Source organism: Brienomyrus brachyistius, unplaced genomic scaffold (genome assembly GCF_023856365.1).
Source record: "Brienomyrus brachyistius isolate T26 unplaced genomic scaffold, BBRACH_0.4 scaffold277, whole genome shotgun sequence".
NCBI lineage: Eukaryota > Metazoa > Chordata > Actinopteri > Osteoglossiformes > Mormyridae > Brienomyrus > Brienomyrus brachyistius.
Window position 1 is genome coordinate 152,721 of NW_026042552.1, and position 27,698 is coordinate 180,418.

A 27,698-nucleotide genomic window follows, 5' to 3' on the forward strand; every position below is an offset into this window, starting at 1 on the left:
ACTTCTTTGATGGGATTGTATCTGTAGTACACTAAAGTACAAAATATCATGCTACATTTAAAACACGGAAATACACGTCTTTTTCCTAACTGATTGAGTTGTAGCACTGAGTAGGGTCAGCATTGGTCACCCTTCTTCAAACGAACAACTCCATCTGGTGAGCAGAACCTTAGATTTCACAAGTGAACAGAATGAAACGTCATATTAAAGGGAACCGCAGCACGTTAATTATACGTTACCACATCGGCTAATAAATATGCCTGTTGTATATGTGTTTTCTTCATTGTCAATGATACAGAATGGTATTGAGACACACAGAGCCATTTGACAAACGCTTCGACAAAAGCTATTTTAACACAGTTTGAGCGTTCTCATTGGCCTAAAATACAATGCAAGTCCAATACAAATAAAGGCATCTCTAACAGGAGCGAATGCCTATTATACTGTCTAACATTCATTCTTTTTCTTGTTCATCCTTTGATGGCTTAATGCTGGCTGGGAGGTGTTGAGCATAGATGTGCATGTGGGTGGGGTGTGGGGGGGCATGTTTATGTCTCAGGAAGTTGAGATCTGCTGTACTCTGAAAGATGGACACTGGTGGAATGCCTAGGATGAGAGCCGGGGGGCTGCTTCAGGCAACCCGAATTGGACTTTTTTCCCCCCAGTCATCCCTATAAGGCAGTGCTAGAGTGAGGCAGAGGATGGCCAGTGGTGTGGAATCCTTGTTTGGGATGTGGGAGGGGGAATCGTGGGGAAGGGGTGTCTACATAAACGCACCCTTGGCCGACGTTCCGTACACCATCCTCAGGCGGCAAACCCCGGCCAAGCACTGTCAGGGTGAGTACAACTACTCTCCAATACACTTTTTCACTTGTAACTAGTGCTCTGCTCCAGGGTCTCACTGCACTGGAAAAGTCAGAATCGACAGATCGGCTAATTAAGGCTGGTGGCTTGCTCAGTATTTTCCATTCCAGTGGAACACAGGTGTTGGGATGTGCTGTTGTTGGCATGCTAGCTAATCGATTGCTTGCGTGCAGGTAAGCTGTGCATGTGCAGAAATGAAAGCTGCTGATCTTGTTTTAATAAAAACCCCAGTTTCTCTTTTGTTGTACAAGTGTCCCAGTGATGCTATTTATGGCATTTGTCGCAAAAAATTGCATTCATTTGGAAACATTTCAGTTTGTGTTCTGCAGTCTGTTGAGTAATACTGGAAAAAACACCAAAAACTATATACATGTATATTTTTAAGCTAAGAATCCGCAGTTCATACTTTTCAGATAAAATCTGTTTACTTTTTAAGCCAGGGAGACTGAGAACAATTCAATAAGTTGTTCTGTCATGTGGGGGGAGAATTGAAATTGAGGCTTTTTATGGCTGTAGTAGATTTGCAGCTGATTGTCGCGGCAACCAGTTTTTCTTGAAGAAACAGGAAACCCACAGTGTCTCTCAGCTCAGTGGCTGCCTGCAGCCGTACAGGCAGTGCGAACAGATCTAACAGCCACCTGATCCTTAGCATGGAGCGTTAGCACGTTAACATCTGCAGCGGCTCGGTCTGGCTAGGGCCCCCGAGCTTGTGCAGTGTGCACCAAGTTTAGGGTTTATTACTAAATATGGTCCTCCAGGATTCCTGCAGACGACGTAGCCTCTACCCACTCCATCCCTTTTTTTTTTTGGATGCTGCAGGAAGGCAGGGCCAGAGAGAGGTTGTGCATAGCTGAAGACAGACCCATGTCCAAATAATTTCCTAATTAGGAAGTTTTCCCATGGTAGCGTAGCCATTCATTAACAGAAGGTAGCACTATCTGCTTTGGCTAGTTCACTGTAAGTGTGGTGCCCTGTGGCATTCTGCGTTTTGAAGCATATCTGAAATGTCTGAAGGCATGAGTCTACTGTGAAATTATTCTGAGCAGTTTCACCTTATAAGAACCTAATTGAAAAAAGAAGCTTTTGTTCATTTTGATTATACTTTATAAACTGAAATCTCTGTAAATCTTTACAAATTGTCTAAGTAGTAGTACGGATAATTCCTTATAAGGTTTTACATTATAAAGTTTTTGTATTGGCACAAAAATATTGCTTTTACAATTCAGTGGTATTTCAGATATTATATTATTTAGATATTTTGTGGTTTTTTTTAAGTTGTTGAGAGGGTGTGGTCCCTCCAAAGAGGGCAGAACACACACATGCATGCTTGGAGAAAATGTAAGCGGAGGTCAGCCTGGACAGCAGCGGGGGTGCACCCTGGATGGGATGCCAGTCCATCATAGGGCACGGGGCAGGGACACCACTGGATGGGATACCGGAGCAAGCATGAGTGGCCACAAACACTGAGGTCTCTGACAGCCAGCGACTGTCTCCCTGCAGTGATTGTCTCCCGTTTGAGTGAAGAGGGCAAAGCGGATCGAAGACAATGTGTGACGAAGAAGAGAGCACCGCCCTCGTGTGCGACAATGGATCAGGTCTCTGCAAGGCAGGCTTTGCCGGGGATGACGCCCCTAGAGCCGTCTTCCCCTCCATCGTGGGCCGTCCCAGACACCAGGTCAGTTGGCGCCGCCTCCGCCGCTGCGCCTGCACCGCCGCCGCCTCTGCACCGCTTGCACCTCCTGCCGCAGCCCCCCATCAATGCGATAACATGCACACCGTTAGCATGCCTGTCTCCCCAGGGGGTGATGGTGGGAATGGGGCAGAAGGACAGTTACGTGGGCGACGAAGCACAGAGTAAACGAGGTATCCTGACCCTGAAGTACCCCATCGAACACGGCATCATCACAAACTGGGACGACATGGAGAAGGTAAGAACAAAACAAAAATGGTCCTGATTTACGAAGCCCTTCTCACTAGACGCCATTCAAGAAGATCTACAGAGCCCCTCATGGCTTGAGGATCTGGCACAGAGTCCAGACACAGCTAGATATTTACTAGCAATAAGTACTGAATAACGGTCATCGGATCTTAATTAACCTTCTAATCCATATATACAGTCTAAATTGGACCAATGCAGTACTGACGTCATTCTGAAACTTCCGCCGGCAAACTTCAGAAAGTTTGTCATTTTTGGATCATGATATCAAAACTTCAGCAATTTAAGGTACATCTTGACCAAGCTCGAGTCATGCTTTGATTTTCAGAGGCCAATATGGTATTTTATCAATAGCAGTGCAGGCTAGTAATGCAAGATGAGCAACACACAGAAAGGAAACAGTAGGTGGTCAGTGAGGCATCACGTTCTCGGAACAGTGACTAATTACTGATGACTAGTGTGGCATGTTTTACAAGCTCATCCAAAGGACATAGTCACACTTCAACAGATGGCCAAATATTTATGAAATAGTAATATTTTCATATTTACTTTGCAGACATGTTTTAATTTTGATGCGCCTCCATGCAAGTGGACTGCAAGCTGAATTTGAGCTGGTCTGTGATGTGTTTCCCTGTAGATCTGGCACCACTCTTTCTACAACGAGCTTCGCGTCGCCCCTGAAGAGCACCCCACCTTGCTGACCGAGGCGCCCCTGAACCCCAAAGCTAACAGAGAGAAGATGACCCAGGTAATGCCAAATGGCTTCTGGACTTTGCAGAGCCTCTGGTGGAGATTTCATTGCACTGTTCCCAACAAAACCATGATACACTGCCTACCAAATACCCTACCGCTGCTGCTACCATATAAAGACTCAATATTATATCTGCTGTCTTTTTGCACATCTAAAAATGCACGTCACTTTACATCACTGTTACTGACTATTGCATATTGTACAAACGTCTACTATTTTTAGTATTACGGTCATTTTATATATGTTTATACTTTTATATTTCATGTTGTACTAAATAGATGAGAGAGAAACAGCATTTCGATGCCCTTGTATGTTATGGACATATAGTGAATTGACAATAAAAGGCTATTTGATTTGATTTCTAAACTTCTAAAAATGAACAGACACCATTTAGGGCACATCGTCACAATCATCTGGCATCCTGTCCCTGATGCCTGCTGTGTCAGCTTGACTAACCTGACCCTAAAATTGATAACTGGTCATGGGAAATGGGATGGCAGGGATCCCGATTTTCATGTTTAGTCTAAGACACCCCGGTTGTTCGCAGTCCGAGGTTTTTATTTGCGCAAATAACATGCAAATATTGTCCCGTTTTAGATTATGTTCGAAACCTTCAACGTACCAGCCATGTATGTGGCCATTCAAGCAGTGCTGTCTCTCTACGCTTCTGGTCGTACCACCGGTGAGCTTGATTTCAGCCTCGCTTCATCTTTTACTGTCTCTTCGATTGTATTTGAGGATATTAATAACCAGGGTCCCGGTTCCATCAGGTATCGTCCTCGACTCTGGTGATGGTGTCACCCATAATGTCCCCATTTACGAGGGCTACGCTCTGCCCCACGCCATCATGCGTCTGGACCTGGCCGGCCGTGATCTCACAGACTACCTCATGAAGATCCTGACCGAGCGAGGCTACTCATTCGTCACTACCGGTGAGCAGAGCCAAATGCATGCATTTAACAGCAGTTCCGCCCTCTGAAGGACCCTACGGAACTTTCCGGCTAGGGTAGGGACTTCCCGACACTAAATGAAATATTTCTTTCATGTGCAGCTGAGAGGGAAATCGTCCGTGACATCAAGGAGAAGCTCTGCTATGTCGCCCTGGACTTTGAAAACGAAATGGCTACCGCTGCCACATCTTCCTCCTTGGAGAAGAGCTATGAGCTTCCTGATGGTCAGGTCATCACCATCGGCAACGAGAGGTTCCGCTGTCCCGAGACCCTTTTCCAGCCTTCTTTCATCGGTACCCTATCCCTACCACCATCTACACACCTACACACCTCCTAACGTCTCTTTTTCTTGATGCCTCATGCGATTGTCTGACCAGTTGCCGCAATCCCCAGGTATGGAATCTGCCGGAATTCACGAGACTACCTACAACAGCATCATGAAGTGCGACATCGACATCCGTAAGGACCTGTACGCAAACAATGTCCTGTCTGGAGGAACCACAATGTACCCTGGGATTGCTGACAGGATGCAGAAGGAGATCACTGCTCTGGCACCCAGCACCATGAAGATCAAAGTGAGTTTTACACCGAATCTTGACTGATTTTGACAGAACTTGTGTCCTGAGAATAGCCCGTTGGAGGAAATAGTGAACATATTCTAAGTAAACATGACTGAATTTAAGCTCAGATAAAAGAAAAGACTTGCAAACAATGACACGTGGGTCAAAAAGCTGGTAGTCCTTGTAATCTGATTCATCGAGTATCCCATCTAACTTTCTATGAATTTCCAGATCATCGCACCACCTGAGCGCAAGTACTCCGTTTGGATTGGAGGTTCCATTCTGGCGTCGCTCTCCACCTTCCAGCAGATGTGGATCAGCAAGCAGGAGTACGACGAGGCCGGCCCATCCATCGTCCACCGCAAATGCTTCTAAAGCCTCCAGCCTTCCCAGTGACGCCCTCTCTGCCTTCAGTCTTGCTTTTTTGCCTGTGAACTGTCTCCTCTTTGTCCCTGTCTCCTTTGGTCCCCTCTCTGCACTGCTACTTCTGAATGGATGTTTTTGTTTTCGAATGAATTAAACCTCGACATGCCCGGGCATGTCCGAAACCGTAAAAGAACAGGAGAACTAAAGCTCATAGGCGCCCTCATGTGTTCAGATGCTGAAAATGAACTTTGCAGATTTCGCATGTGTTCAATCACCGCTGTATGCTTCGAGTTACAGTTTAAGGATGGTTACATTGAGAACACTCCAGGAAGGAATAAAGCTCTTCAAAAACTGAAGCTTGTCTCTCTGATATATATATCACACTTTTGACATATTCAACTGAATCTGCAGTCATTCAAAATGCATGTCCAATATTACTTCTCAAACTACACCATGAGGGAATTAAAATTACAGAGCAACACTGTCCTTGCATATAGCAATAACTCCCAGTAACTATGATATATAAAGTATTAGCCTATATAAACAGCTAATTTTGGCATCCTATCCAGGGTGTTCCTCTGCTGTGTGTCCTACGCTGCCTGGGATAGTCTCCAGGCCCCCTGAAAACTTGACCAGGACAGACAGAAGAGGAATGGATGAACAACAACATCTAATAGAATAAGAACATCAAACATCCAACAAAACAATTAGAAGAACAGGGGCCTGTACTATGAAACAGGGTTACTGGCTTATCGGGGTAACTTGTTGGATTTAAGGTACCACTGTTCAAATGGACTTACATTTTGCCCAGACTACCTTAAATCCGACAAGTTACAAACTCTTTTTTCTTTTCTTTTTCCTGGGAAAGACGTAAGGAAAGATAGAACAGAAGAAAGAACAAAAAAGATAATAATAATAAAATCAAGTAAAAGAAGTCAAATGACTGACCTACTAGGTGTTATGCAGCATATATTTGCAGACTGTTGAGATGGCATATTGTACTTTCCCCATAGTGGTGGGCATGTGTTGTGTGTGAGCATGTTTCCCCCACCTGCACCCGTGACACCCCCACCCAAGGCAAACCACATCCCATACGTCATGCTACCCCTGTTTCAGGATGGATTTTTTTTTTCCTTTCCTCTGTATGAATGGGAGAGAAATGCTGATCTGACGTAATTCACCAAAAGAAGCAGGTCATGCAGGTTGGTCCAGTTCTGGGTGGGAGAGATCAGTAGGCAGGAGAGCGGCCACTAGGGGGCAGCTCAGAGACCCTTTCCCAGTGTGCTGAAGGACTCAACCCCTCAGAGGGGGAAAAGGGAGGGGAGGCAACGGGACAAACTAGAATATCTGGGAAGAGGCAGGATTGGGGGGCAAGTGATGTCAATATAGGAAAAAAAGAAGGATTGCATATATTTTATATATGTGGGTGATGAGAGGTTGTGCAATTGCAAAAATATATTATATAAAGTATGCGGTCAGTAAGCGCAAAATATTTTGCTCCAACCATTGCACAGAAGGGAGAAAAAGTGTTTTGTTCTCATATATGTATACATATATATAAAATTGTAGCCTACTTATATTTAAAATAAATGTTTGCCATGGACCATGTTCCACCTGTACCCGCAAATGAGGTTTTAGAATATTTTTCATCTGTTCCATTAAAACTTGCGGGTTACCCGTCGAGTACTCGAACCCACGCAGACGTAGTCACGTCTCCACTGAGCCCTTGAGCAAAGCTCTTATTCTCCGGAAAAAAATGCTCCATGGCCACCAAATGAATTCGCAAACCCTGCGATCAGACCCCAGGCTTCAGTCTCACTGGAAGCGTGCGCGTTTCAAAGCAGAGCATGATGGGAAATGATGCATGCGGGTTCTCAGACTTGCGCAAACAGCAAAAAAAAAGAGCATTTCATGACAGCTTATAAAGGGTAAGTTCTTTATTAAAACAGCAGATGAACAAAAATCAGATATTCAAAATACTGTCTTCAATTGTCCACCGTCACATAATGCCACAACAATGTGCAACGCCACTGGGACTGTATGAAGCCACCTTAACGTCACGGCACGTAAACAATAATAAAAAAAACAGGAGCGTCTTTTGTTTGTTTTTAAACCTCTCAGACAGAGCGTGGTTTTGGCAGATTATCTCTAACATTGTTCTAACATGCTAAGTGCATGAACGTGGCTGGCTGTTTCTCCGCCTGGGGCGAGACCGGTCGTCGTGTCGCGATGCAGGACGAGCTTGGATACCTGAGCGTTGTCTCGTCAAGGCCTTTCCGTCGATGGCAGGAGCTCCGCCCCTGTAAGGCGTTTCGTGTTTTTTTTTTTCGAGTTACATTCTGAGCACTTTGGTTTAGTCTGTCTACCGTAAACAAACCACCCTCAAGGCAAACGTAGGTTATCCAATCAATCCAGGGTAAAACAAAACAAAAAAAAAACAAGGTCAACACTTGTCAGCTATGCTTTTTTTGAAATCCGTTGCCATGGTGTGTGGCTAACCAGACACTTAGTTTAATTTGTTAAACCACTCAAGGTATTAAAACAATATAAAACCTTTTTATATCGATTTATCCATGGCTTACGATATATTTAGCTTTTTCTGTACAGTGCTTGACCTGTGTATATATTTACTGTATCTATTGCTATAACCACACAGGAGGACTTTGCGTTAAAATTCGTACCGGAACCTTCTCACGTCTTCGGTGTGGTGTCTGACATCCCAGCAGGAAGGATTCCTTAATGTGCCCGTTATTTCAGCGCACTCTCGTTCCCGAAGGGGTGTGTCCGCTAGCTCTACATCATTTTGTTTTACCTGAAGGACTTCACGTCATTGTTTTGTCCCGAAAGTTAGTAGGATTATCAAGTTGTGTCTGACCGCACTTCATTTTAGCCGATAGCAGAAGCCACTGAGAACAAAGCTGACATCGAGTTAAAAGACCAGCAGAAGCAACACCGTCGGAATGACTCCGCGACAAAGAGCACCCATGATGCTCTGCGCGGTAAAGCGATATCGATTCACAGTACCTCTTAGAAAATAAATAAATACAAAAACCTTCAAGTAAACAACGATGTAAATAGAAACTTGTTTGTGTATGTGGGGGGCTGGGGGCCACTGTGCGAGGCTCTCGTCGCTGTCACCTGAGATCTAGGACCATTGTTTTGGTGTCTTTCACCACAACGTGCTTACAGATCTGCCGGGAGAGAGACAGAGAGAGAGAGAGAGAGAATCAGATGTGACAAAGAGGACAGTGGCCCGTTAGGTGACAGGATGGCGGCCTGGCCACTCACGCTGAACAGCGGGGGGTCCTTCGAGTGAGGGTGGAAGCCCTTCATCCTGCAGTTCCCCACCTCCGCCATTCCAGGGCTGGTCAGCCTGAAGACTCCGGTGCTGATTCAAAACGAAAGGGGGAGCAGTAACCCCATTTAAAGATCCACTCTATCCAGCCGCGACAATTCACAAGTACAGAGTCATATTGCCGGGCTCTATATTTCACTGCAACGCGAATGTTTTTCTCTTTGCCTGTGCTGTTCTCTTAATAAAGAGAATTATAGGAATACCCAGGAATTATAGATGGAAACTAGCCTTTTGTCTGACTTTGACATTTATAGCAATGCCATCAATTAACACCGTTCCTGTCAAATAAACCAATAAACAAGCAATATCATGTTTAGTGATTTGTGGAAATCAATAGAGATGTTCAATTCTGCTTCATATGCCCAATATTTCAGCAGACACACACAGATCTGTCTTTGTGGGGGCCACTCATTCATTTCTGTGGGAAAAATGCTAATACTATGACAAACCTAACCTGTACCCAGCCCCAACCATAACCAAACCAACGAAAACATAAGAGCTGTTGCATTTTTAGTATTTTGATTGCAGTCACAAAAGGGGTATTCATCACATCGTGGGGACATTTGGACAAGGTAATGTATATCTGGACCACACACACACACACACACACACACACACACACACACACAATCAAGCAATATCCACCGTTAACAGGCTGGAATTTTGCCTGCTAGAGCTGCTAACTAATTCTTGTGCCTGTAGATTCCATAGTTAAGGATGTACAGCTGGTCTTGATACAACAGATTGCCTTGTCAAGGACAAACAGGCCCAGATGGGACATTGTTCAGATAGCTTGAATTAGATTTTTGTGTTCAACTGTTTCAATATGTCACACATCTTTAGTTTATGATGACAAACAAAGGCACTTATGTTCGCTACGTCATCGGCCGGCCCACGCAGTTACCTTCATGGTCATACTGATCAGCCTCTCTGCCTCCTTCCGAACAGAGTCCATACCGGCTGCGTGTGGAGGAGTGTGACGGGCACAGTATGAACTTACTCGTTGTGCTTGGGAGCACAGACTATGGCAATGGCCTCCGGGAGCATCAGCTGGTACGAGCAGTGTGTGTGAAGATCCACGCTGGAGAGGAATGCCGTCTGTGTCGGGTGTGTCTGTTAATAAAAGGTAGTTTGTAAACAAGGGCCCAAGGACCTGTAGGGCTGGACCCTAGATTAAACCCCTGATGTGTTGGGGCACCAGAGGCCCCGTAAATGTATGTTGAAATTTGCTCAAAAAGGTGAAGATGGCTGCCGGAGTAAATAGTCTAAAAGAAGACATCCAGGCGAACAGTGGCTCTCCACAGCACTACCTAAAAGGAAAAGGGCTGTGCTTTCCATCCATTATTACCCAAAACTGAAACGGGCTACGCTGAAGTCAACTGGGTGGTGCCCACCGACCTGCATGCAAAGGCCACGGGGAAACAACGACAGACGGGGTCACTCACGTGGATCCAGCCCAGCGTCAGCAGCCCGTGTTGGTCCTGGAAGCTGAAGAGCTCCTCCACGTTCTCCATGTCGCAGTAGTCTGGGCCGGCGGTTTGCTTGGGAATGATCACGTGGGTGAGGACGAACTCATTGTGGGTCTGAAAAGGCAATGTTTTTGCAGTTTGGTGTAAAGCTAAACCACTCCTCTACTGACTCACTCCCCAGACAGAGAAATAAAACCTCCTTTAGTCTTGGGCCAAGTCTTATTGATACACCATATTTACCACCATTGCTATCATTATTTCAAACAAGACATGTCTCTGTAAAAACTGTTGTATTCCATCCTTCTAAATTCACCATAACTAAATCTTCTCGTAAACCATGACTGTTCCGTGAATTTATCCCAAAGAGGTCCAGGGTTGGAGGACGCCCTTCCGCATGTGACTGACATGTGACTAAGAGAGTCATTCCTTACTAGTCTTCCGCAGAGGACTCCGCACGTCTCGATTCCTCTGGCCGTGTTTCCATCCGCGAGCAGCAGAAACTTGTAAGTGAGATCTCGCGAGATCACCACCCGTCTCAAGCCATCCACTCTCTGGTCTGCAAGATATACACAGAAAATCGCACTTTAAGTAGACAGTTGGCTTATTACCTTATTGTTGAATGTAAAGAAGCTACAACTTTATATTAAATTGCTACTCATGCAACCAACATCCTGCAGATTTATAGAATACAGTCGACGTCAGAAACGAGCCCGTTCTTGCAAGGCATTGTGGGATGCTGACTCACTCTGTACTGCACCCAGAGTTGAGGTTGGCTTGTTGATGGGGACGGCCTGCTTGCTGCGATTGGACCCGAGGCTGACGTGGTTCTTCGGCGTGCGGGACAGACACGTCCCGTCCGTCTGATCTTGCACTTTGAGGGCAGCCCCGTCCTTCCGGTTGGCCAACTCCTGGCGACGCAGCTGGTCCTCGAAGTAGCGGAACTGCTCGGACTCAATCTGCATCCTGCGCAGCTGGGCCACGCGCTGCCGCTCCTCCTCCAGGAGCGACAGCCTCTGCAGCTGCTGGTCGCAGACCTCTGCGGCCTGGCTCTGGGCGCAGACGTGCTATTAATGCGATGACGGAGAAAACAATATGCCAAAACCGCCATTTAGACATCCATTGACCTTCAGCCTCAAATCCCATTTACTGTATATTTTGATTTTTATCATTTCGTTTGTTACAGCAGGGAGGACACCTCAGGAAAATGAAAAAAAAAATATCTGTTGAGTTCTATTGTTCCTATTCCTATATCCCACTTAGGGATTTAAGATGACATCAAATGTGTGGGGGTGTGACCGTGCCAAACGTTGAATATATTTGGTGCATTGAAATGCTGTTAGTGCAAAATGAAAAGTGAAATCTTGGTTACTGCGAATTTAATAGCACCGGCTGTATCAGACAGCCGGTGGGCAACAGATATCTTGCGGATTGTGTGTGGACTTGAAACCAGGATATCTCCCCTTTCCAGCGCATGATAGGTAACCTTGACATTGAAACCAGAAAGGGCTGCAAGTCTGGAATGTTCTTTTACGTTCCCACACCTACAACGGACGCATGGAGGGATTGCAGGATCTGGGTGCCCCACCGGTCACCACGACGACGCGGCCGCTCACCTGACTCTTCACGTACTCCATGTGTTCTCTGTTGTACTTCTCATGGAGAAGCTTCTTCAGCTGGTCTTTCCGTGGAAATGCCACGTCCTGCAGTTTCTGTGAATGTGAGGCAGACGCCGACAGAGCTGAGCAGGCCTGCTCTCTCCCACACACATCTCAGCTGCGCTCCTCACCCAAAACCGGGTCGTGCCGGTAGCAGCTTGGCTGAACGCATCGGGAAACCAACACTGTGCAATATTACAGAAATCGTTTATTTTTTCTTCGCATATACATCCTTCTTAGAGGCCTGTCCTCTCTGACGGGAAAGTAGGGGACAGAGTCACATCACTATGTCAGCGCTGGGTCATGCTTGTGCTTTGAGGACGTCAAGAGGTCAACCCGAATCCAGAGCGGGCCCCACTGGCACAGAACGCTCAATTTCGCAAGCAACCCCCAACCCACAGTGTGAACTAATTAGCGCACCGCTAATCGGATTTCCATTAGACTAAGAGGCCCGAGCCGGGGATGAGAGACCCACCTTCATGATGACCTGCTTCTCAGGAACACTGCACTGCTGGTAGTCCCGATGGCTGGGAAGCTTCTCCACAAACAGCCTGACAACGAGGAGCGTTTATCTAGTCAGGTAGGTGGCAAGTCGGCACCTTCCCCTCCGTGCGGTCGGCTGGCGCGGCGAATCTTACGTGATGAACTTGTTGTAGAGCACGAATGCGTTCTCCAGGCTCCCCTCCTCGAGGTAGACGGCGGCCATGCGCTCCATCTCCACACCGGAACGGAAGTACCGCCGCGGGGTGATGTCCTCGTTGATCTCGATGTTGCAGCCCATCTTGCTTAGGGCACGGACTCGCTCGGCCGCAGACAGCGTGACGTCGGTGTGATCCGGTTCCGCGGCCAGCTTCTTCTGCAAGGAAGAGATGGCATGGGGGGGGGGGGGGGGGGGGGGTCAAGTGTGATCCCATGCCAAGCCCCTACACATCTGCGGCACCCCCTGAACACCCCCCTTCCCTCTTTTTAAAAGCCCCCCTCAGCCCAGACACAGATTGACAAACAAACAGGCGTCTGTCTTTGGGGTTACCAAGGAGATAATAAGGATGGGGGAGCCGGGGGGGGGACGCCTTAGCGAGACAGGAAAGGACCCCGCTGAGGCGTCACTGGACATGGCAGCTTGGGATTCAACACAGAGAAGAAAACAGTACAGCCAGACAAAGAAGGTAGGAGCATCATGACAAGTAGGTTCTTCAGCTTCAGCGGGGCGTAAGTTTGGTGGATAGCCTCCACTGCATCCGGCCCATCCCGGGGGGGCTGGGGGGGGGGGGAGTGCAGCCTGAGATGGGAGGAGGGGGACTCACATCCGATCCCTCCACATGAGGAAACGGATGTGAATGACAGCCTCGTGCGTCTGGGAATGCTAATCAGGGTGACTGAGTGCGGTGGGGGGGGGGGGGGTGTCTTCTGGCCACGTGCACATCATTTCTGGGGGGGGGGGGGGCCTGAAATAGGGGGCTCACCAGAGAGCTGAAGCTGAAGCTCTGGTCCATGCTGGACTGCGGCACAGGGGGGTCCGACCTTCCGTCCATCTGTCATCTCCTACGATGGGGCAGTGCTGGGGGCCAGAGTTGTTGGGGGGGGGGGCAAAATAAATAAAAGAACCAATTACATCCCATAATAGCTAATGGCAGTAGGCTGTCGCCTTGGAAAGCAGCGGATTGATAAGCCCGCCAGGACTTTGGCTCCGCCGTACTTCGTTTTCATTTCAAGCAGACGCTGGCGGCAAATTGTGATGCTTTCATTCCGAGCCGCACAAAGCTGCAAGTGAGACGCACTGACAGGCATCATTATAACATCAGAGCCTCGCTTTAAAACCATTAACTGCACTGAATGCGCCCCGAACACAAGGGGACAGAAACAGGGGATGACAGTCTGAGCATGCTCTACACCTGTGCTGCCGTATCTTAGCTACTTTCTGATTTGCTGAATTATGATGTAAAATTTAATATTTGAAAACCACCCATTAAAAATAAAAATAAGGGCACATATTCACATTACTGAATCACAGCCGTGAAGTTTAAACTCAAATCCAAGTTTTATGTAGTATACATCTAATGGCTCGCAAAGCAATTGTTTAAGGGTGATAAGGGTTTACGATAAGGGTTAAATATGCTGATATGAGCCGTATTAAAAAGTGCCACGGTTGCTATGACAGCTGGCAGATGGTAACCAAGCAGTAAAAGATGATGACTCATGGATTTCTACCTCACCAGATGAAAATGCTATGAAAGACAGCTGACAAAATTAAGACAGACGTGGTCAGTGCTGTAGTCAACATTTTCTTTTCCAGTCTATTTAATGAAACGCGGCAAGGGAAAAACGAAAAAACATTTCCCTTCCATTGTACAAGATGGTAGCCTGATACATTACCATAGCAACTGTTGTTAGGAAGATAAAGAAATCATTTATAGAGAACCTGTAGCATAGGCGTCATTAATAATTAACGGAAACAAACACGCGTGAGCTGTTTGCTGGGAACCTTTGTTTTTTTTTTATGATGACTTATTTGATGAGTAGAATGCAGGGACTCCTACAGGCCTAATTTACATTTCCCGTTGAAGGGCGTCGTCAACGGCGCTCCAAACACTAAGCCAGTAGACGATACACAAGGTGTTTCCCAACACTAGCTCTGAAATCTGGTCTCAGGATTTCACCTCCGGTCACAACGAACATTTGAAGCCCCCCACCTCTGCCTTTGTCAGAGAAACTGATTCACAGCCACCCAGGGGTCTCAGAAGCTTTTTGCATGTGGGGGGGGGCACACACACACTGGCATAAAACTAATATTTCATGTTAAATGGGGGGGGGGGGTCCAAATGAATAATTATGAAATGGCGGCAACACCCATACCCAGAGTTCACAAACTCAGCAGGGATCACTAACTCGACACAGATACAACATAAACCTATTTAGAGAGTATCAACAGCCACACGCTACCAAAGAGTGAGATGCGTGTGTTCGGTAACCCTGCGACTTCTGCCTTTACAGAGATGTCATTTTGATAAGGATGCATGTCAAAATGCAGACGTTAACTGTTCGTTTCCCCCTTTTTTTTCGGATGGCTTGGCATCGCAGTCGAGCAGAACGTGCAAAGAAGCCGTCAAGTTTGACTTAAAGCACTCAACGAACGTACTCGCTGCAGAATCCAGTTTGCTGTTCCACCCTCATTCCACCTGTAGCCGGGACTCATGTGTGTGCAGGAAATAATGATCTTAAAAGCTGTAAAGTCGGCTTCCAAAGACAGCCCACATCGACCGAATCCTAATGATTTAACCCTGAACCCCGAGCCAATTAACTTCCACCGACACTGGCACAGAAGAACGATCGCAAATTCTGAGCCATAAATATATACATATATACATTAATATATATGCGAATCGGACTACAGCTGGTCATGTTAGGGAGGTTAAATTATTATGTACAGATATTCATTTGAACATTCATTTTAATTTGCTGGCATTTACTTCCCACATTTCGCAACAGTTCAGCGTTCATTATAAAGCGCACTTTGCGTGTCATAACCAGACACAGGAGACGTAAAAGGTTCAGACTTGCTCTTGATAATTCCCTTGACCTAAAGGCGTATGTGTGCACGTCTGTGTGCAAATACATTAGTAAGCCTTTTAAGAAACTGCCTTCAGGCTGATTTAAGTAACTCGCGCGCTAAAAGCATGCTGTGGGGAGAGGCTGGCCGGAATCGCCAAGAAGCGTGGAGTCTTCGGTTTAACGACATAAGATTAAACATTAATCTGCTTTTCAAGTATATAGAAAGAAAGCAGCACGACAGACAGGCTGATAAATCCAACAATAAACGTTTATCTAAGGCACAGTCACGGTGACCCTGCAGCCTACATAAATCCACAGAACATTCGACTGGGGACTACTTTAAGAGGACAGTTCTCTTTCACAGCTCCAACAAACACTGTCACACAATAAAGGCAATTCGAGCAAGGGTGCCGGTTTGCTTTCAACAAAGGCAGGGACCAAATCAGCCCCGAACCCCCCCCCCCACGATACTCCCACAATAATTATAAGCACATGTCCATGCCCAAATGTACACCCGTGAGTTCAGGGACACCCATCTACTGAAAATGCATGTCTTCAGATGGGGAAAACACAGAGGAAACCAAAACAGCAAGCAAATCACACACACACACACACACACACACACACACACACACACACACACACACACACACACACACACACACAAACACACACAAAGCCATGAATTAGGAATAACAGCATAGCTTAACTTATAGGTGACACCTGTACAGCCATATGTTCGTAACCTGCTGTCTGCCTCCCTTGTACATCTCGTTAGATGAAAGCAACTGGTAAATAACAGTTCATGTAGGAATCAAAGCAGGAATGTGGGAACCACGAGGCGGGGGGGTAAGGAAACCTGCAGCCAGAGGGTCAAAACTCCCCAAGGAAGCAGCACACCACCCAATACGCACAGATCCCATTACAGACGGCAGAGCCAGCAGTGTGTACAGAGGGTGGGACACACTGACTCACTGCGCACTACCTCCAGTGACACCAAGGCATTTCTTATTTCCATTCTTGGAGTAGTTAGTGAGACATTTAAAGTGTCCTTGAGCCCCGCCCACGTGCCCACCCCCTGTCACAATGGATGGAACCTGAAGTAGTGAACCATAGTACCAGAACTAGTATTTCTGGACTGGTAATATTCATTCATTAATTACGGTTAGTATATACCACACGTATAGTATATACCATAGCCTTCCAACACATTTTGCTTTATTATCAAGAAAAGTCAGATTCTTTTCTGTGACTATAATGAAATAAACGTGACGCAACCCCCAACAGCCCATGTATTACAGGTTTGACAAATCTGGTTTAGCAGAAAAGGGATTAGAGTTGCGGGCACACACACCATGACAGGAAAAGTAAAGATGTCCATTCACATTAGCAGCCAGTTAGCAGTATGCTGGGTGTATCAGTCAGCAAAGAGCAGTTCTCAGCAGGCCTAATTTTACTTTCGCACTTCCCTTAGGCAAATAATAACTGGCACAAAAGTCACCTGAATGATACGCCACAGATCACGGAAGAACGACCACATGGCTGAAAGGAGCCCTGAAACATAACCAAGTGACTGGTCACCTGACCCGGCCCCGGAACACTTCGAAGACGTGGTTTTAGTGCGCTTGTGACCGTATGGCTCACTAACACAAAGAGGGGGGAAAATACAACTGCGTTCTTCGCAAACTTCGGGTGTAGCATCGCAAAAAGTTACTAGCCACCCCCCGTCCATGGTACAAAAAACCTAACACCTCAGCGCCAACATCCATGCATCACACCTGCGACTGAAAGAAATAAAGTGTTTTATATATTACGTCGTACTTCGCTGTAATATAAATTGAGGTTGATCTGCTGCCATTTCATTAGTCATGACACATACTACGATTCTGTTATCCTCCGTACAACGTCGCGAAATCTACAATTAAATTTTAAACCCTATATATGCGCGGCAGCACCAAAATTAAGCATGGGGAAAGCATTTGCAGAAATCAGTTAACCACTAAAGTATCGCTTTCATTCATATAGGGATCTGATACCATATTCAGAAAAAAAATCGAATCACATGCAGTCCCATTATTAGCCTACAATGTACTACACTGAAATTTCTACTAAAATCTTAACACTCGACAAATCTTTTTTAGTTCTAATACTTCATCAAATAGGAATAAAGGTATGGGTTATATTATTTAGTTAAAGGGAGTTTCACTTCCTGCTTAAGTGAGAAACACATGATTCCTGTAGGGTATAATAAGCATCTAACACCTGCTACAGGGTTCACTCTCATCATAATCATCTAAAAACGCGAGTCGCCGATCACTGTTACACATATAGAAAACTGCGATCGTAATCACGAATTCAGCGGTTACATCTGAACACGCCGATTGACTGAAATCGATGAGGTTGGATAATCCTACACATTCCGACATATACATCGTGCGCAATGAGAAGGGCTACAACAGAAAGCCCATCAAAGGCGCCGTCCTATCAAACAATGATACGACCATATCTGTACGCAAGAAAAGACGATTTCCCATGATTGTACATACAAAAACATTAAAATACCCACTGCATCACGCACACATTAATTCGCGGGTTTGGGGTTTTCGAAAAAAAATCGCGAATACTCACGATTATCCAGTGTTACCATGATAACCAGCTTTACTTGGCATAAAATAAAGCAAAAAAGCTTACCAGCTATTCACCTGTGTGCACAGCCTGTCCCATGCTTCGCATCACTACCGTCACATGCAGCACATGCTGGAAAAAAGGAGCTCGCCACAATAAAAGGCACTATTCCAGCTCTCGCGCGTCGACTTTTTTTAAAAAGGAAAAAAACATAAAAAACTTTTGTACTTTATAAAAGCATTGTCCAAAAATCGAGAAGGCAAAAAAAAAAAAAAAACAACCAGACAACGAAACTTTAGTCACCGGTGATAAAATGGCTGAAAGCTGTCCCTCAAGCCCAGTGTCCTATAAGAAAAAGAGACATAACTGGCGATGCCTCCCAATGAAATCAGCGCAGCGGCAGCGGTTTCTTCACAGAGGGATGTGTCAAAAGGGGGAAGGGATGCAAACCCACTGCTTTTCTACTCCGCAAAACAACGCGCTACCCTTTCAAATCCATCACGGCCAGCTACCCAAACGAAACGGAGGGTGCGTAGGAGTAACATGGTTTCGTCTATGTTTTAGCGCCTCACATATTACGGTAACAGATTAACATGATCTTCAACATCTAGAAATAGTCTATCATTTGGAACTCATAGTGTCCATAGCAATTAATTTACAGAACATTAGTATTGTTTTAGCCGAACATGATTTAATAATAATAACGCAATTTCTATTATACGATGGAAAAAAATAAAGCATGTAAAACTGACCAACCACGACAACGTTTATGTATTTATTATTATTGTTATTATTATTATTATTATATGACGCTGTTGTATAATCAAATGAATATTCAAGTGGCTTTCAACGCGGCTTCCAAACAAACACTAGAGGGCGATCAATACATCCATTATATATCGTGTCGTTATAGTAACAATTGTTATAGTACCTATTGTAATGCTTGCATTAAGATAATGCAATATTTGTTCGTAACAACGACCTTAACCCTTCATACGTTTTAGAATGGATCACGTCGATTATATATTTGCTTTAACTACTAGGCCAAATGTGTGGCCTGTATGAAAGTAAGTGATTCAAAAACTACATGTAAAAATATTTAAAGATCTCGAAATATCAGGGCAGACGAGTCCGACTAGCTATGCACACCTGTGTGATCTCCAGGGGTAACTGCAGAAGAGGTAAAACATTCAAGTATCTTTCCCTGGGTGGCTGTAGGGCATCCGAGCTCCTGAACACCACAAATGTGGTAAGCAGCACCTTGGGAGACCTTGTCTCCGATAACGCACTTTACATCTTTACAATGAGCTGCAATTCAGCTCCTGTCGCTTCTGTTCCCAAATGCCACGCATAGGAATACCTCACCGCAAAGTACTCGAGAACATAATTCTTCAATCTTCTAACCGCTTATGTTGAGCAGGGCGGTAGGTGAAAGTAATACCTCTCAGGAAAATTAGAGGTAAGTAGGTCTTCAGAGAACCATGGAGAGAATGACGTGTGGAGCTTATTGGCACAGGAGTACTTCGCAGGAAACACAGCAGCTGCACTGCGCAAGAAACCACAGCTATTAAAACTAGCTGGTGCGTAAACATGACTGGACTGCTGTGCCCTACGAAAGCCATAACACAGTAAATCGAAATCGGGTGTCTTAGGTTCTATCTTTATATGTAAATTACAGTAACTACAAAATCCACGCTACAGCAAAGGCAAAATACCCTTTTTCTCAGAGTCGGTGTCAGCAAAGTTACTGTGTTTCAGACGTGTAGGGCAGTGCTGCTCACATGAAATATGGCTGCCTATGGTTGGGCTCTTCAAATCAGGACCTCGAATCCAAATCCAGGCCTTGTTTTCAGTTATACCATATTCTTAATTTAATACTTACTGATTCTGATTGGCCAGAGGCTTCACATCTGGTTCCCGGGCAAAGGAAGGCTGGAAAATGACATGTGCTCAGACCGGTACGAGTGTATTTTGGTTTTTACATTGGGGGGGGGGGGGCAGCGTGTGATTCAGTGGGCTAAGCCTGTATGCCTGTAATCACAAGGTTGCCGGTTCAAACCCAACCTCAGCACATCCATGGGTAACCCCCAGCTCCCTGGGCACCACTACAGGTGGCAGCCCTTCACAGACACCTTACTCTACAAAGAGGAAGTATTGATTATTATTATTTACAGTGGTAGAATACCATAAGGGCCCATTTTTGTAACACATTCTAAGAGTATACACATCTCGGCATGACCATATTGAGCAGCTATTCTTCCTATCTTGGGGCAGGGTGGAGTGGGGTTAGGGTTTATTCCCGATACTCTTTCGTAAGAACACAAATACAAACATACCCTTGAAACATTTCCAGTTCCATCCGGTGTGGTCTGGGCTGCACATGGAGACACAGCACTGTAATAAGTGCTGCTTTTTAGTGCGTCAAAGCCAGATGTCATCCCATCTCCGCTTTTAAATAACTAGAGGAAATGACACACAAGGGCGTTTGAAGTCACAGTTGTGGAAAACAGACGGGGGAAAAAAGAGAGACGGCTCTCTGGCAAAACGGATCTGCATTATCCCCTCAAATGTGTGTATGAAGAAAAACAGAAAGTAAAATAACCAGTTTGTGTAGCTGCTGTGTCTTTTGTCACCTACCACCATTTTGTCCTTCTGAAACACCACTTACTTTCCCCCCAATCAGCAAGACATTTAATGTGGGCTGCGATATATCCCATTACCTAAACATTATGCCTGTATCAAATGCATGAAAACAATTCTAGTTGTCACGCTTCTGCAAAGCTGATATATTTCCCAAGGATTTTCCATGTACATCAGCAAAGGCTTGTCCAGTGGAAAGTCCTGTTGAAAACTGGGATATAGTGCATTTGAACACCAGCCTCACAAACATACTGCAGGATACTAGAGTACATGGCAAACATGCAATCCCCACACACAAATAACTGCATACAAATTATTAGAGTGGTATATGTATTTCATACACACACATATATTTTTGTCTCCCTCTATAGGATAACCCTCCTGTGACTCATCGAAATATCACCCAGGACCATACTGTCGTCCAGAAATCATTCACGTTCATTTTAAAATTTAGTAACCTAGACTATCTACGGAAGCAGCAGTGTGCAGTAACGCGATGGACACTTACAGAGTGCATGTCGGTGATTTGAGTCCTTCATGTCTCAGTTCGAATTTCTCTTGCATCGTCTGTCAGACTCAGAGACAACGATAACCTCGCCATCCTGATATGCACACGGTTGCCAACTTCGGTCAGCTGGCTGGAGTGAGACTTTCAATTCGAGACAAGTCTGCACACACATGCATACGCATAGAACAGCTTTATCAAATAGTGTGTAGAGTTCGCAAACTGTCCCAGCTCTTTTGACGTAGCTAATTTTAGTTTATATCGGAATAATACGGATTTGCCGTGAGATTTCTTGCATGAGCGTGAGAGGCTGGAAGCGTGAGTATCACGCTAGATGCAACGATGACCTCACTCCACGGTGCAGCCTTACCTGGCGCGGATGGATGCCGCTTGCGTCACTTCCGGCTTACCTTCCCGATATTGCGTCGCCTAGAGGCTGGTGGCCACATGTTGGTCAGATGGTACCTGGTTAAACATACCTTTGCAGAAGATAAGCTTCATTCAGTCGCTGCTGATCGGAAACCGTTTGGCGGACCGACTAGCGTGCAGTTAATTTACAGCTGCTCGCAGCGGGACGAAATAAGAAAGGCACATAGCTAGTGAACGGACAACCGACCCTGACCAGAGGAAGAGCTGCAGAGATATGGGTGTTTTGTACTCAGAGGTACGGAGTTATATTAATGATTTAATAGGATAGTTCGACAAAACGTACGTACTTTACTGTGATTACGGGGTTTCCCTACAATATAACTATAGGCACCTATCCAAATTAACTAGGCCTGTATTCAAAACACATTTCAGTACGACTTGATATTGTTCAGATTATTTTGTCGTACTGCGACAACGTTAAAAGTAATTGATTCCTTTAAAGATGTTGGCAACACATTATTGAGTTAGGTTATATCAGGAATGGTCACCAGCTTTCACTCATTAAGAAAAGCTAATTAAAACTGAAATTAATTAAAAATAAAATGTAAACTATTTTTGAAAGCTAGCGCTGAACATCTGTGGCCAATTAGCCATACACAAATGATTATATTACCTAATTTTACTATAATGTACAGTAATGTTGTTGTGACCCAAATGTACATAGTATTGTATTAGGAAAATGTAATTTAGAATAATTAAGACATATAGTGTTAGAATTTTTTGTGCAGACAGTATGTGGACATAGACATATCTGATAGTCACATGTGTGACCAGACTGGTTAGGCAGCTTTTAAAAAAACTCTGGAAATTTTTTTTTAAAAAGAGTTAAAAAATGTTTGCAGCCTATGCAGACATAAGGAAAATATCTCAGTGATATGATCTTTTTCTTATTATGTGATGGATCCTGTGTTATTCTTTGTGTTGTGCCCATAGCTTACGGGATAGGCTCTAAGCCAGTGCCCTACATAGAACAAGTGGGGATGGAAAATGGATGGATGGATATCTTTTTCGTTTTGGTGTGAAAATCACATTTACTGACTATTTGCGTTTGTGTTGACTTCAGCCGATGTGCCAAGCTGCGTATGAGGATGACATCCATAGAGTTGCCCAACTGATGAACGCAGATCCCAGGAATTTAAATGTTCAAGATGACTTGTTTGGAGATACACCCATCATCGCTGCCTGCAAACGAGGAAATGTCAAGACGGTCAAGTATCTTCTTGATCAAAATGCAGATGTGGAAATACGAAACAAGGTATGGCGCAAAAGGGCTGAATGTCTGATGTTTGAAATCAACACACTGTGCCTTTGAAACATACGAGTTGCATGAACTGTGTCATTAGTTGAGTGGGAGGTCTCTTGAATAGACTATGAAGTAGTTTGGTTTGTGCTGGTATCAGAGATCTGTGGTTAAAACCATGTCTACTTCTAGATAATGCGGAATGCAGGCCGATACTGGACGCTCATCTGTTTAGACTACAACATATCTGCTAAAAAACATTTACTGTAAATTTTATTGTTCTTTGTATGAAGCGCAAAACTAAGCTCACCATGGTGACCATGGTACCAAAAAGTAAGCCATATTTGTAACTGAAAATAAACACAGTGCTAACGTGTAATTGTGCACAATAGCTTGTCAGCATGATGGATGTTGTATGAGTTTTATGCTGATGCTGTTTTATTTAATGCAGTGTTCAATGTTATAGTGCATTTTAAGTAATAAACGTCCTGCTATGCCTCTGTTCTATCTGCAGAAGCAGAGGACATGTTTGCACTATGCTGCTCGGCACACATTTTCGTTCTTGGATTATTTGATAATTGTAATCCTGATGCCCGTCATGCTGATTGGATACCTCATAATGGTACGGACGCGTAACTGTTCTGCCTGTAATGTTTAAAAAAAGAAAAAAAAACTTATAGTTTTTTATAAAAGGATGTAACATTAGAATACATGTAGCAAATGTGAATAGAAAATAATGGCTTCAGTGGTTTAAGGCAGTACATGTAAAGTCTGGGTGACCCAGGTTTCTGGGTGACAAAATCTGTGTGTAGGGTTTACCATTTGCTAGTGATGGCCAAATGAAGCTTCATGAACCGTTTGCTGTATTTCGTGACACCACTAGATGGAGCTCTTTATTCAAAAAAAGCATACCCAAATGCAAATCAAGAGCGCCATCTAGTTGGATCAAAACGTCATTTGGCTATCACTACCATTTGCTAATACACAATAATCAAGATATGCAATTGGTAAAATATTTAGTTCAGTATCGTATGACATATAGCCTCCTTAAAACTGCTTTTAAACAGATGGAAAAGCGCAACAAGAATGCGACTCTGATGAAGGTGATTTTAAACACGAATGTGGACATTAATGGCGTAGATTGCGTAAGTATATCATTTTCATTTTACACAATATGGTTTGTGCGTCACCATTGTACTCAAAGGTACACAAGGTGAAAAGAGAGCACATATTCTGCAGAATTTAGTACGGAAGCTAAAACGAGAATAAGGTATTTTGGCAACGTGCCCAAATTGTTGGCTTTTTTTGCACTTTGCAGAAAGGAAACACTGGACTTCATTATGCCTGTCAGAGAAAAAGTGACCGCCTTATTCCATTGTTACTGCAGAAAAATGCTGATCCTTCAATAAGAAACCAGGTAAGCTCATCAGTTTTTTTCCCTCTCAAGTACAATACTGGAATACAATGTTTGTTAATGTCCACTGTCATCAAATAATTTTTATTTCAGGATAATGAGACTCCACTGGATATTGCCAAGAGACTGAAATTTATAAAGATTATACAAATGCTGAAAAAATCATATTGAATGATAAACATGCTATAAATCGGTAAGTCTGTCCTATCAAGCTGTCACGAAAAGCTCACATTTGCTGTTTGTGAACCACAGGGCGAACATTCCCTCTGATGTAGTCGTTAGTGGTTGCATTACCAAACCAGCTTTGTTTGTGATATTTTGCTTGGCATATGTCTTGGAAAAAGGCTTGTGTCACTGTTCTAAAGTTTTAACACCATTTTTTTGCCAACTGTTACACATGTCCTGTTGCTATCAGACAGCACATTATTTTGCAGTTTCTATGCCTTTCCTATTCAGTGAAAGCTTGAGAATGATCCACAGCTTATTTCAAATGTGTCAAATATGAAACTTTTTTTTTTCTTTCTCCATGTGATATGCCTGCGACTGTGCCTATTCTGTATTCATGTAATGTTATGTGCAGGTGTCAAATTCAAAAAGGGGTTTATTTTCAACTTGTGACCAATGAAGTTAAAAAATAAAACTGAAACACTCAAGCCTTATCTGCAATGGCAGCATCTGGTAGCAGTTTAGTAATATTGTGGTACATAAATGTCCTGTGGCAGGAAGCATTGCTTGGTACAGTGGAAACCAAAAGAATCTTATACTGCTGGGCTTTTATAGTCATACAGTTTAATTCAGGACCACAGTTCAGTCAGTTTTATTTACAGTTGCTGTGTCTCAGCTACATGAAATGAATTAAACAGAAACCATAATGTTCAAGGCAGAAGGCTTTGGTGAGAAATACTAGTCAACCACACTGCGTCCTAGAATGACTAAACATCCATCTGTTATTTTTCCAGTGATTTATCATCTGCACTGTAACAATGCAGCACCATAAGGCAGGGCACACCTCCAGTAGGGAGTCAGTCCACCAGGGGGCGTACATTATCAGGCACATAGGTGATCTTAAGGCAGAACTGTATGTACTTTGGCTGAGGGAGGGAGGGTTGCAGACTGGTTTTCACCCACAGCCCTGGGGGTGTGAAGTGATGACAGTATGTGTTGAACTGTCACCCCCAGTTAATCGTAATGATTCAAACGGTGAGAGGGTGTTAACACCAAAGTGAAAATGCAAAAAAAAAAAAGAAAATGAAAAAAGCCACACCCCCCCCCAGTAGGGGAGGGAAACACAGCATGAAGAACAATGCACTTACGGAAGAAAATTTGACAGTTAGTATAAAAGGTCTAAAAGGTCAAACGATACAAAGAAATATTCCTGCCATGAAATGAATCCAGTGGATTGGAGTTAAAACCACTTAAGAGATGAATATCCATTGCCTTTCTGTGACTGCTAGGGACTGCTCCACTAAACTTGTTTATAACGTGCACGTTTTTGGTCAGAAAACAAAGCGAACAGGGGGATTGAAATGAAACTTTGGTAGCTTAAAAAAAAAAACACAAATCCTGTGGCGACCAAAGTTTGAGGGCCGACTTCAGTCACCAGGTATGGTGGCACGCTGCTGTTAGTTCACACTCTGTGCCGCATTCCCGAACCACATTGCACAGCATTTCACAGCACTGCTTTCGGGCTGAACTCTGAACTTGGTTTTAGAAAAAATAAAAATCGAATTGAATAGACGCTAGTCACGATCGGCTGTGCCGACCAGCATCAGGCGGCTCATGCCTGCTGCCTCATCAGCTTCAGCATGTCGCCGAACATCTCCTGGGGGGCGTCCAGACCCCAGATGAAGTCCAGGTGCTCCCAGTGCTGGATTCGCTTCTGATAAACGAGGTTGGGGATCTGAGGGAGTAGCAAGGCCACGTCTTTAGGGTCAGCCAGCATGTCCTGGCCTCCGTACCACACTGCTGTGGGCACTTTTAAGTCCTGGACGTTGTACAGAGGTGGGGTTGTCTGCAAGGCAGGATGGAGACTCTTTAGAAAAGTAGTGATTCACCAACGTTGAAAAACATTACAGATAATTTTGTGTAATATAGATGACACCAATACCGATAAACAGCTAACCTCTAAGCCACTTGCCTAACGATTTAATAATGACTTATAAACATCTCTCAAGCCGGGTACTGATAAGCGGTGAATGAGTGACAAAATCCCACGTCCTCTACTTCAGAAAGTGGCTGATCGCCCAATGACATCATCCCCTTATTTTATTAGCTGTATCTTTAGTTCTGTTGCTGCCATCTGAACGATGTCTATCTTGATTTTCAATGATTATCAGCCAATACTGATAAGATATAGCATACATCTCTATATTAAAGAGCTGAGACCCGGTTTCCAACATGAAAGACTACAATTATAAACACTTGGGGGGGGGGGGGGGGTGCTGATGTTCTAATACCTGCAAATTTATAGTCACTATAGACAAAAGCATCTTCCAATCAAAAAGATAATGCAACAGTCCACAGCAGGTGGACTCGACCATATTAACAGGCTGAGAGGCTAAGTGCAGTTTATACTGGAAATTGGGGTTCTGGATCTGAGCCAGGAGGAATGAGGCCTGTGTTGACCAGGTATTGGACTGGTTTTGCGACCCGGCCTGAAGAACAAGCTAAGGCCTGTTCACCAGAGCGGCTCGGGTTAAAATACCTTCTCACAGCTGCGAACGGTATATAAACGAGTATAGTGTTTTAAAATTAGAAGCCGTTTTGCTTAAATGCATCTGCCAAATAGATACATCCTGGTATGAGCACTAATAGAAGGATGATGGTGTCCCACTTAAACCCCCAATATACAATAAGAGATTCCAGTGGTGTAAGGCGAAAATCGCATTAGACAGAGGTACCGGCCTAGACTATGGACAGTGAGGTTTAATCCATCACTGATCTGAATGCAGCACAGATAAAATCTCATATAGAAGCAAGACTATGAACAGCCTCATGCGAGCCTTACCTGATTGTAATGAGCCATATTTCCAGATCTCCCATAATCATAGGCCATCAGCTTCCCATGACGCACAGCCTGGGGCAGGAAATTTAAATAAAATAAAAAAATAAATACATTACTGCTTCTTGTGATAGGCTCCCAACTTGCCACAACGGTTTTGATGCACACATCCAGAATCTGGCCGTGACCCCGCCCACACACACTCACACAGCAGATTGTTAAACATTGCTGGTTCGGTTTCATTAGCGCCTGTATTTACAGAAACGATGGGGGCGGATTAGCTCGCTTAAAACAATGATTCGTAGTTTCGGTTTTCCAATAAACAGGCATCCGTCGCATCACAAAGCGAAAGTGCATTGATGACGGCGGCCTTCTTCAGGGGTCGCGTG

The 27,698-nt window shown here is 44.5% G+C and overlaps 3 protein-coding genes and 1 long non-coding RNA gene across 7 annotated transcripts; 2 read left to right on the top strand and 2 right to left on the bottom strand.

Moving 5' to 3' along the window:
* The first annotated feature begins 694 nt into the window (after positions 1–694).
* On the top strand, positions 695–5,783 carry LOC125728406 (actin, aortic smooth muscle). Its single transcript, XM_049005415.1, has 9 exons — positions 695–837; positions 2,365–2,539; positions 2,664–2,792; positions 3,438–3,548; positions 4,149–4,233; positions 4,322–4,483; positions 4,603–4,794; positions 4,895–5,076; positions 5,293–5,783. The coding sequence occupies exons 2-9, from the start codon at positions 2,411–2,413 to the stop codon at positions 5,434–5,436; spliced, it is 1,134 nt and encodes a 377-aa protein (XP_048861372.1). The 5' UTR covers positions 695–837; positions 2,365–2,410; the 3' UTR covers positions 5,437–5,783.
* Positions 5,784–7,342: 1,559 nt separating this feature from the next.
* On the bottom strand, positions 7,343–21,623 carry LOC125728403 (AMSH-like protease). 4 transcript variants are annotated; one of them, XM_049005410.1, is made up of 12 exons: positions 21,229–21,623; positions 20,417–20,539; positions 13,370–13,464; positions 12,545–12,762; positions 12,382–12,457; positions 11,865–11,960; positions 10,997–11,315; positions 10,683–10,807; positions 10,228–10,365; positions 9,783–9,895; positions 8,716–8,815; positions 7,343–8,618 (listed from the first exon to the last, which is right to left on the bottom strand). In XM_049005410.1, the coding sequence occupies exons 3-12, from the start codon at positions 13,436–13,438 to the stop codon at positions 8,562–8,564; spliced, it is 1,311 nt and encodes a 436-aa protein (XP_048861367.1). In that variant the 5' UTR covers positions 13,439–13,464; positions 20,417–20,539; positions 21,229–21,623; the 3' UTR covers positions 7,343–8,561. The 4 variants fall into 4 exon arrangements, with proteins under 4 accessions (XP_048861367.1, XP_048861368.1, XP_048861366.1 ...); XM_049005411.1 differs by lacking the exon at positions 20,417–20,539; XM_049005409.1 differs by lacking the exons at positions 20,417–20,539; positions 21,229–21,623 and adding an exon at positions 18,158–18,798.
* Positions 21,624–21,644: 21 nt separating this feature from the next.
* On the top strand, positions 21,645–24,961 carry LOC125728404 (ankyrin repeat domain-containing protein 22-like). Its single transcript, XM_049005412.1, has 6 exons — positions 21,645–21,889; positions 22,718–22,909; positions 23,409–23,516; positions 23,962–24,039; positions 24,213–24,311; positions 24,402–24,961. Exons 1-6 carry the CDS (start codon positions 21,869–21,871, stop codon positions 24,477–24,479), a joined length of 576 nt encoding a protein of 191 aa, XP_048861369.1. The 5' UTR covers positions 21,645–21,868; the 3' UTR covers positions 24,480–24,961.
* A 119-nt stretch (positions 24,962–25,080) lies between these two features.
* Positions 25,081–27,683, bottom strand: LOC125728405 (uncharacterized). Its single transcript, XR_007389057.1, has 2 exons — positions 27,316–27,683; positions 25,081–26,319 (listed from the first exon to the last, which is right to left on the bottom strand). It is a non-coding gene; the product is annotated as an uncharacterized LOC125728405 (long non-coding RNA).
* Positions 27,684–27,698: the final 15 nt, after the last annotated feature.

Excerpts from the sequence above, each read along its gene's own strand:
- LOC125728406 (XM_049005415.1), top strand. The coding sequence starts at position 2,411 with ATGTGTGACGAAGAAGAGAGCACCGCCCTCGTGTGCGACAATGGATCA. Across the intron at positions 4,234-4,321 it reads CGCTTCTGGTCGTACCACCG|GTATCGTCCTCGACTCTGGT; the intron begins GTGAGCTTGATT and ends CGGTTCCATCAG. Across the intron at positions 4,795-4,894 it reads TTTCCAGCCTTCTTTCATCG|GTATGGAATCTGCCGGAATT; the intron begins GTACCCTATCCC and ends CGCAATCCCCAG.
- LOC125728403 (XM_049005411.1), bottom strand. The coding sequence starts at position 13,438 with ATGGACGGAAGGTCGGACCCCCCTGTGCCGCAGTCCAGCATGGACCAG. Across the intron at positions 10,808-10,996 it reads AACTCTGGGTGCAGTACAGA|ACCAGAGAGTGGATGGCTTG; the intron begins GTGAGTCAGCAT and ends TATATCTTGCAG. Across the intron at positions 10,366-10,682 it reads GAGTCCTCTGCGGAAGACTA|ACCCACAATGAGTTCGTCCT; the intron begins GTAAGGAATGAC and ends TTGCCTTTTCAG.
- LOC125728404 (XM_049005412.1), top strand. The coding sequence starts at position 21,869 with ATGGGTGTTTTGTACTCAGAG. Across the intron at positions 22,910-23,408 it reads ATGTGGAAATACGAAACAAG|AAGCAGAGGACATGTTTGCA; the intron begins GTATGGCGCAAA and ends TTCTATCTGCAG. Across the intron at positions 24,312-24,401 it reads ATCCTTCAATAAGAAACCAG|GATAATGAGACTCCACTGGA; the intron begins GTAAGCTCATCA and ends TTTTTATTTCAG.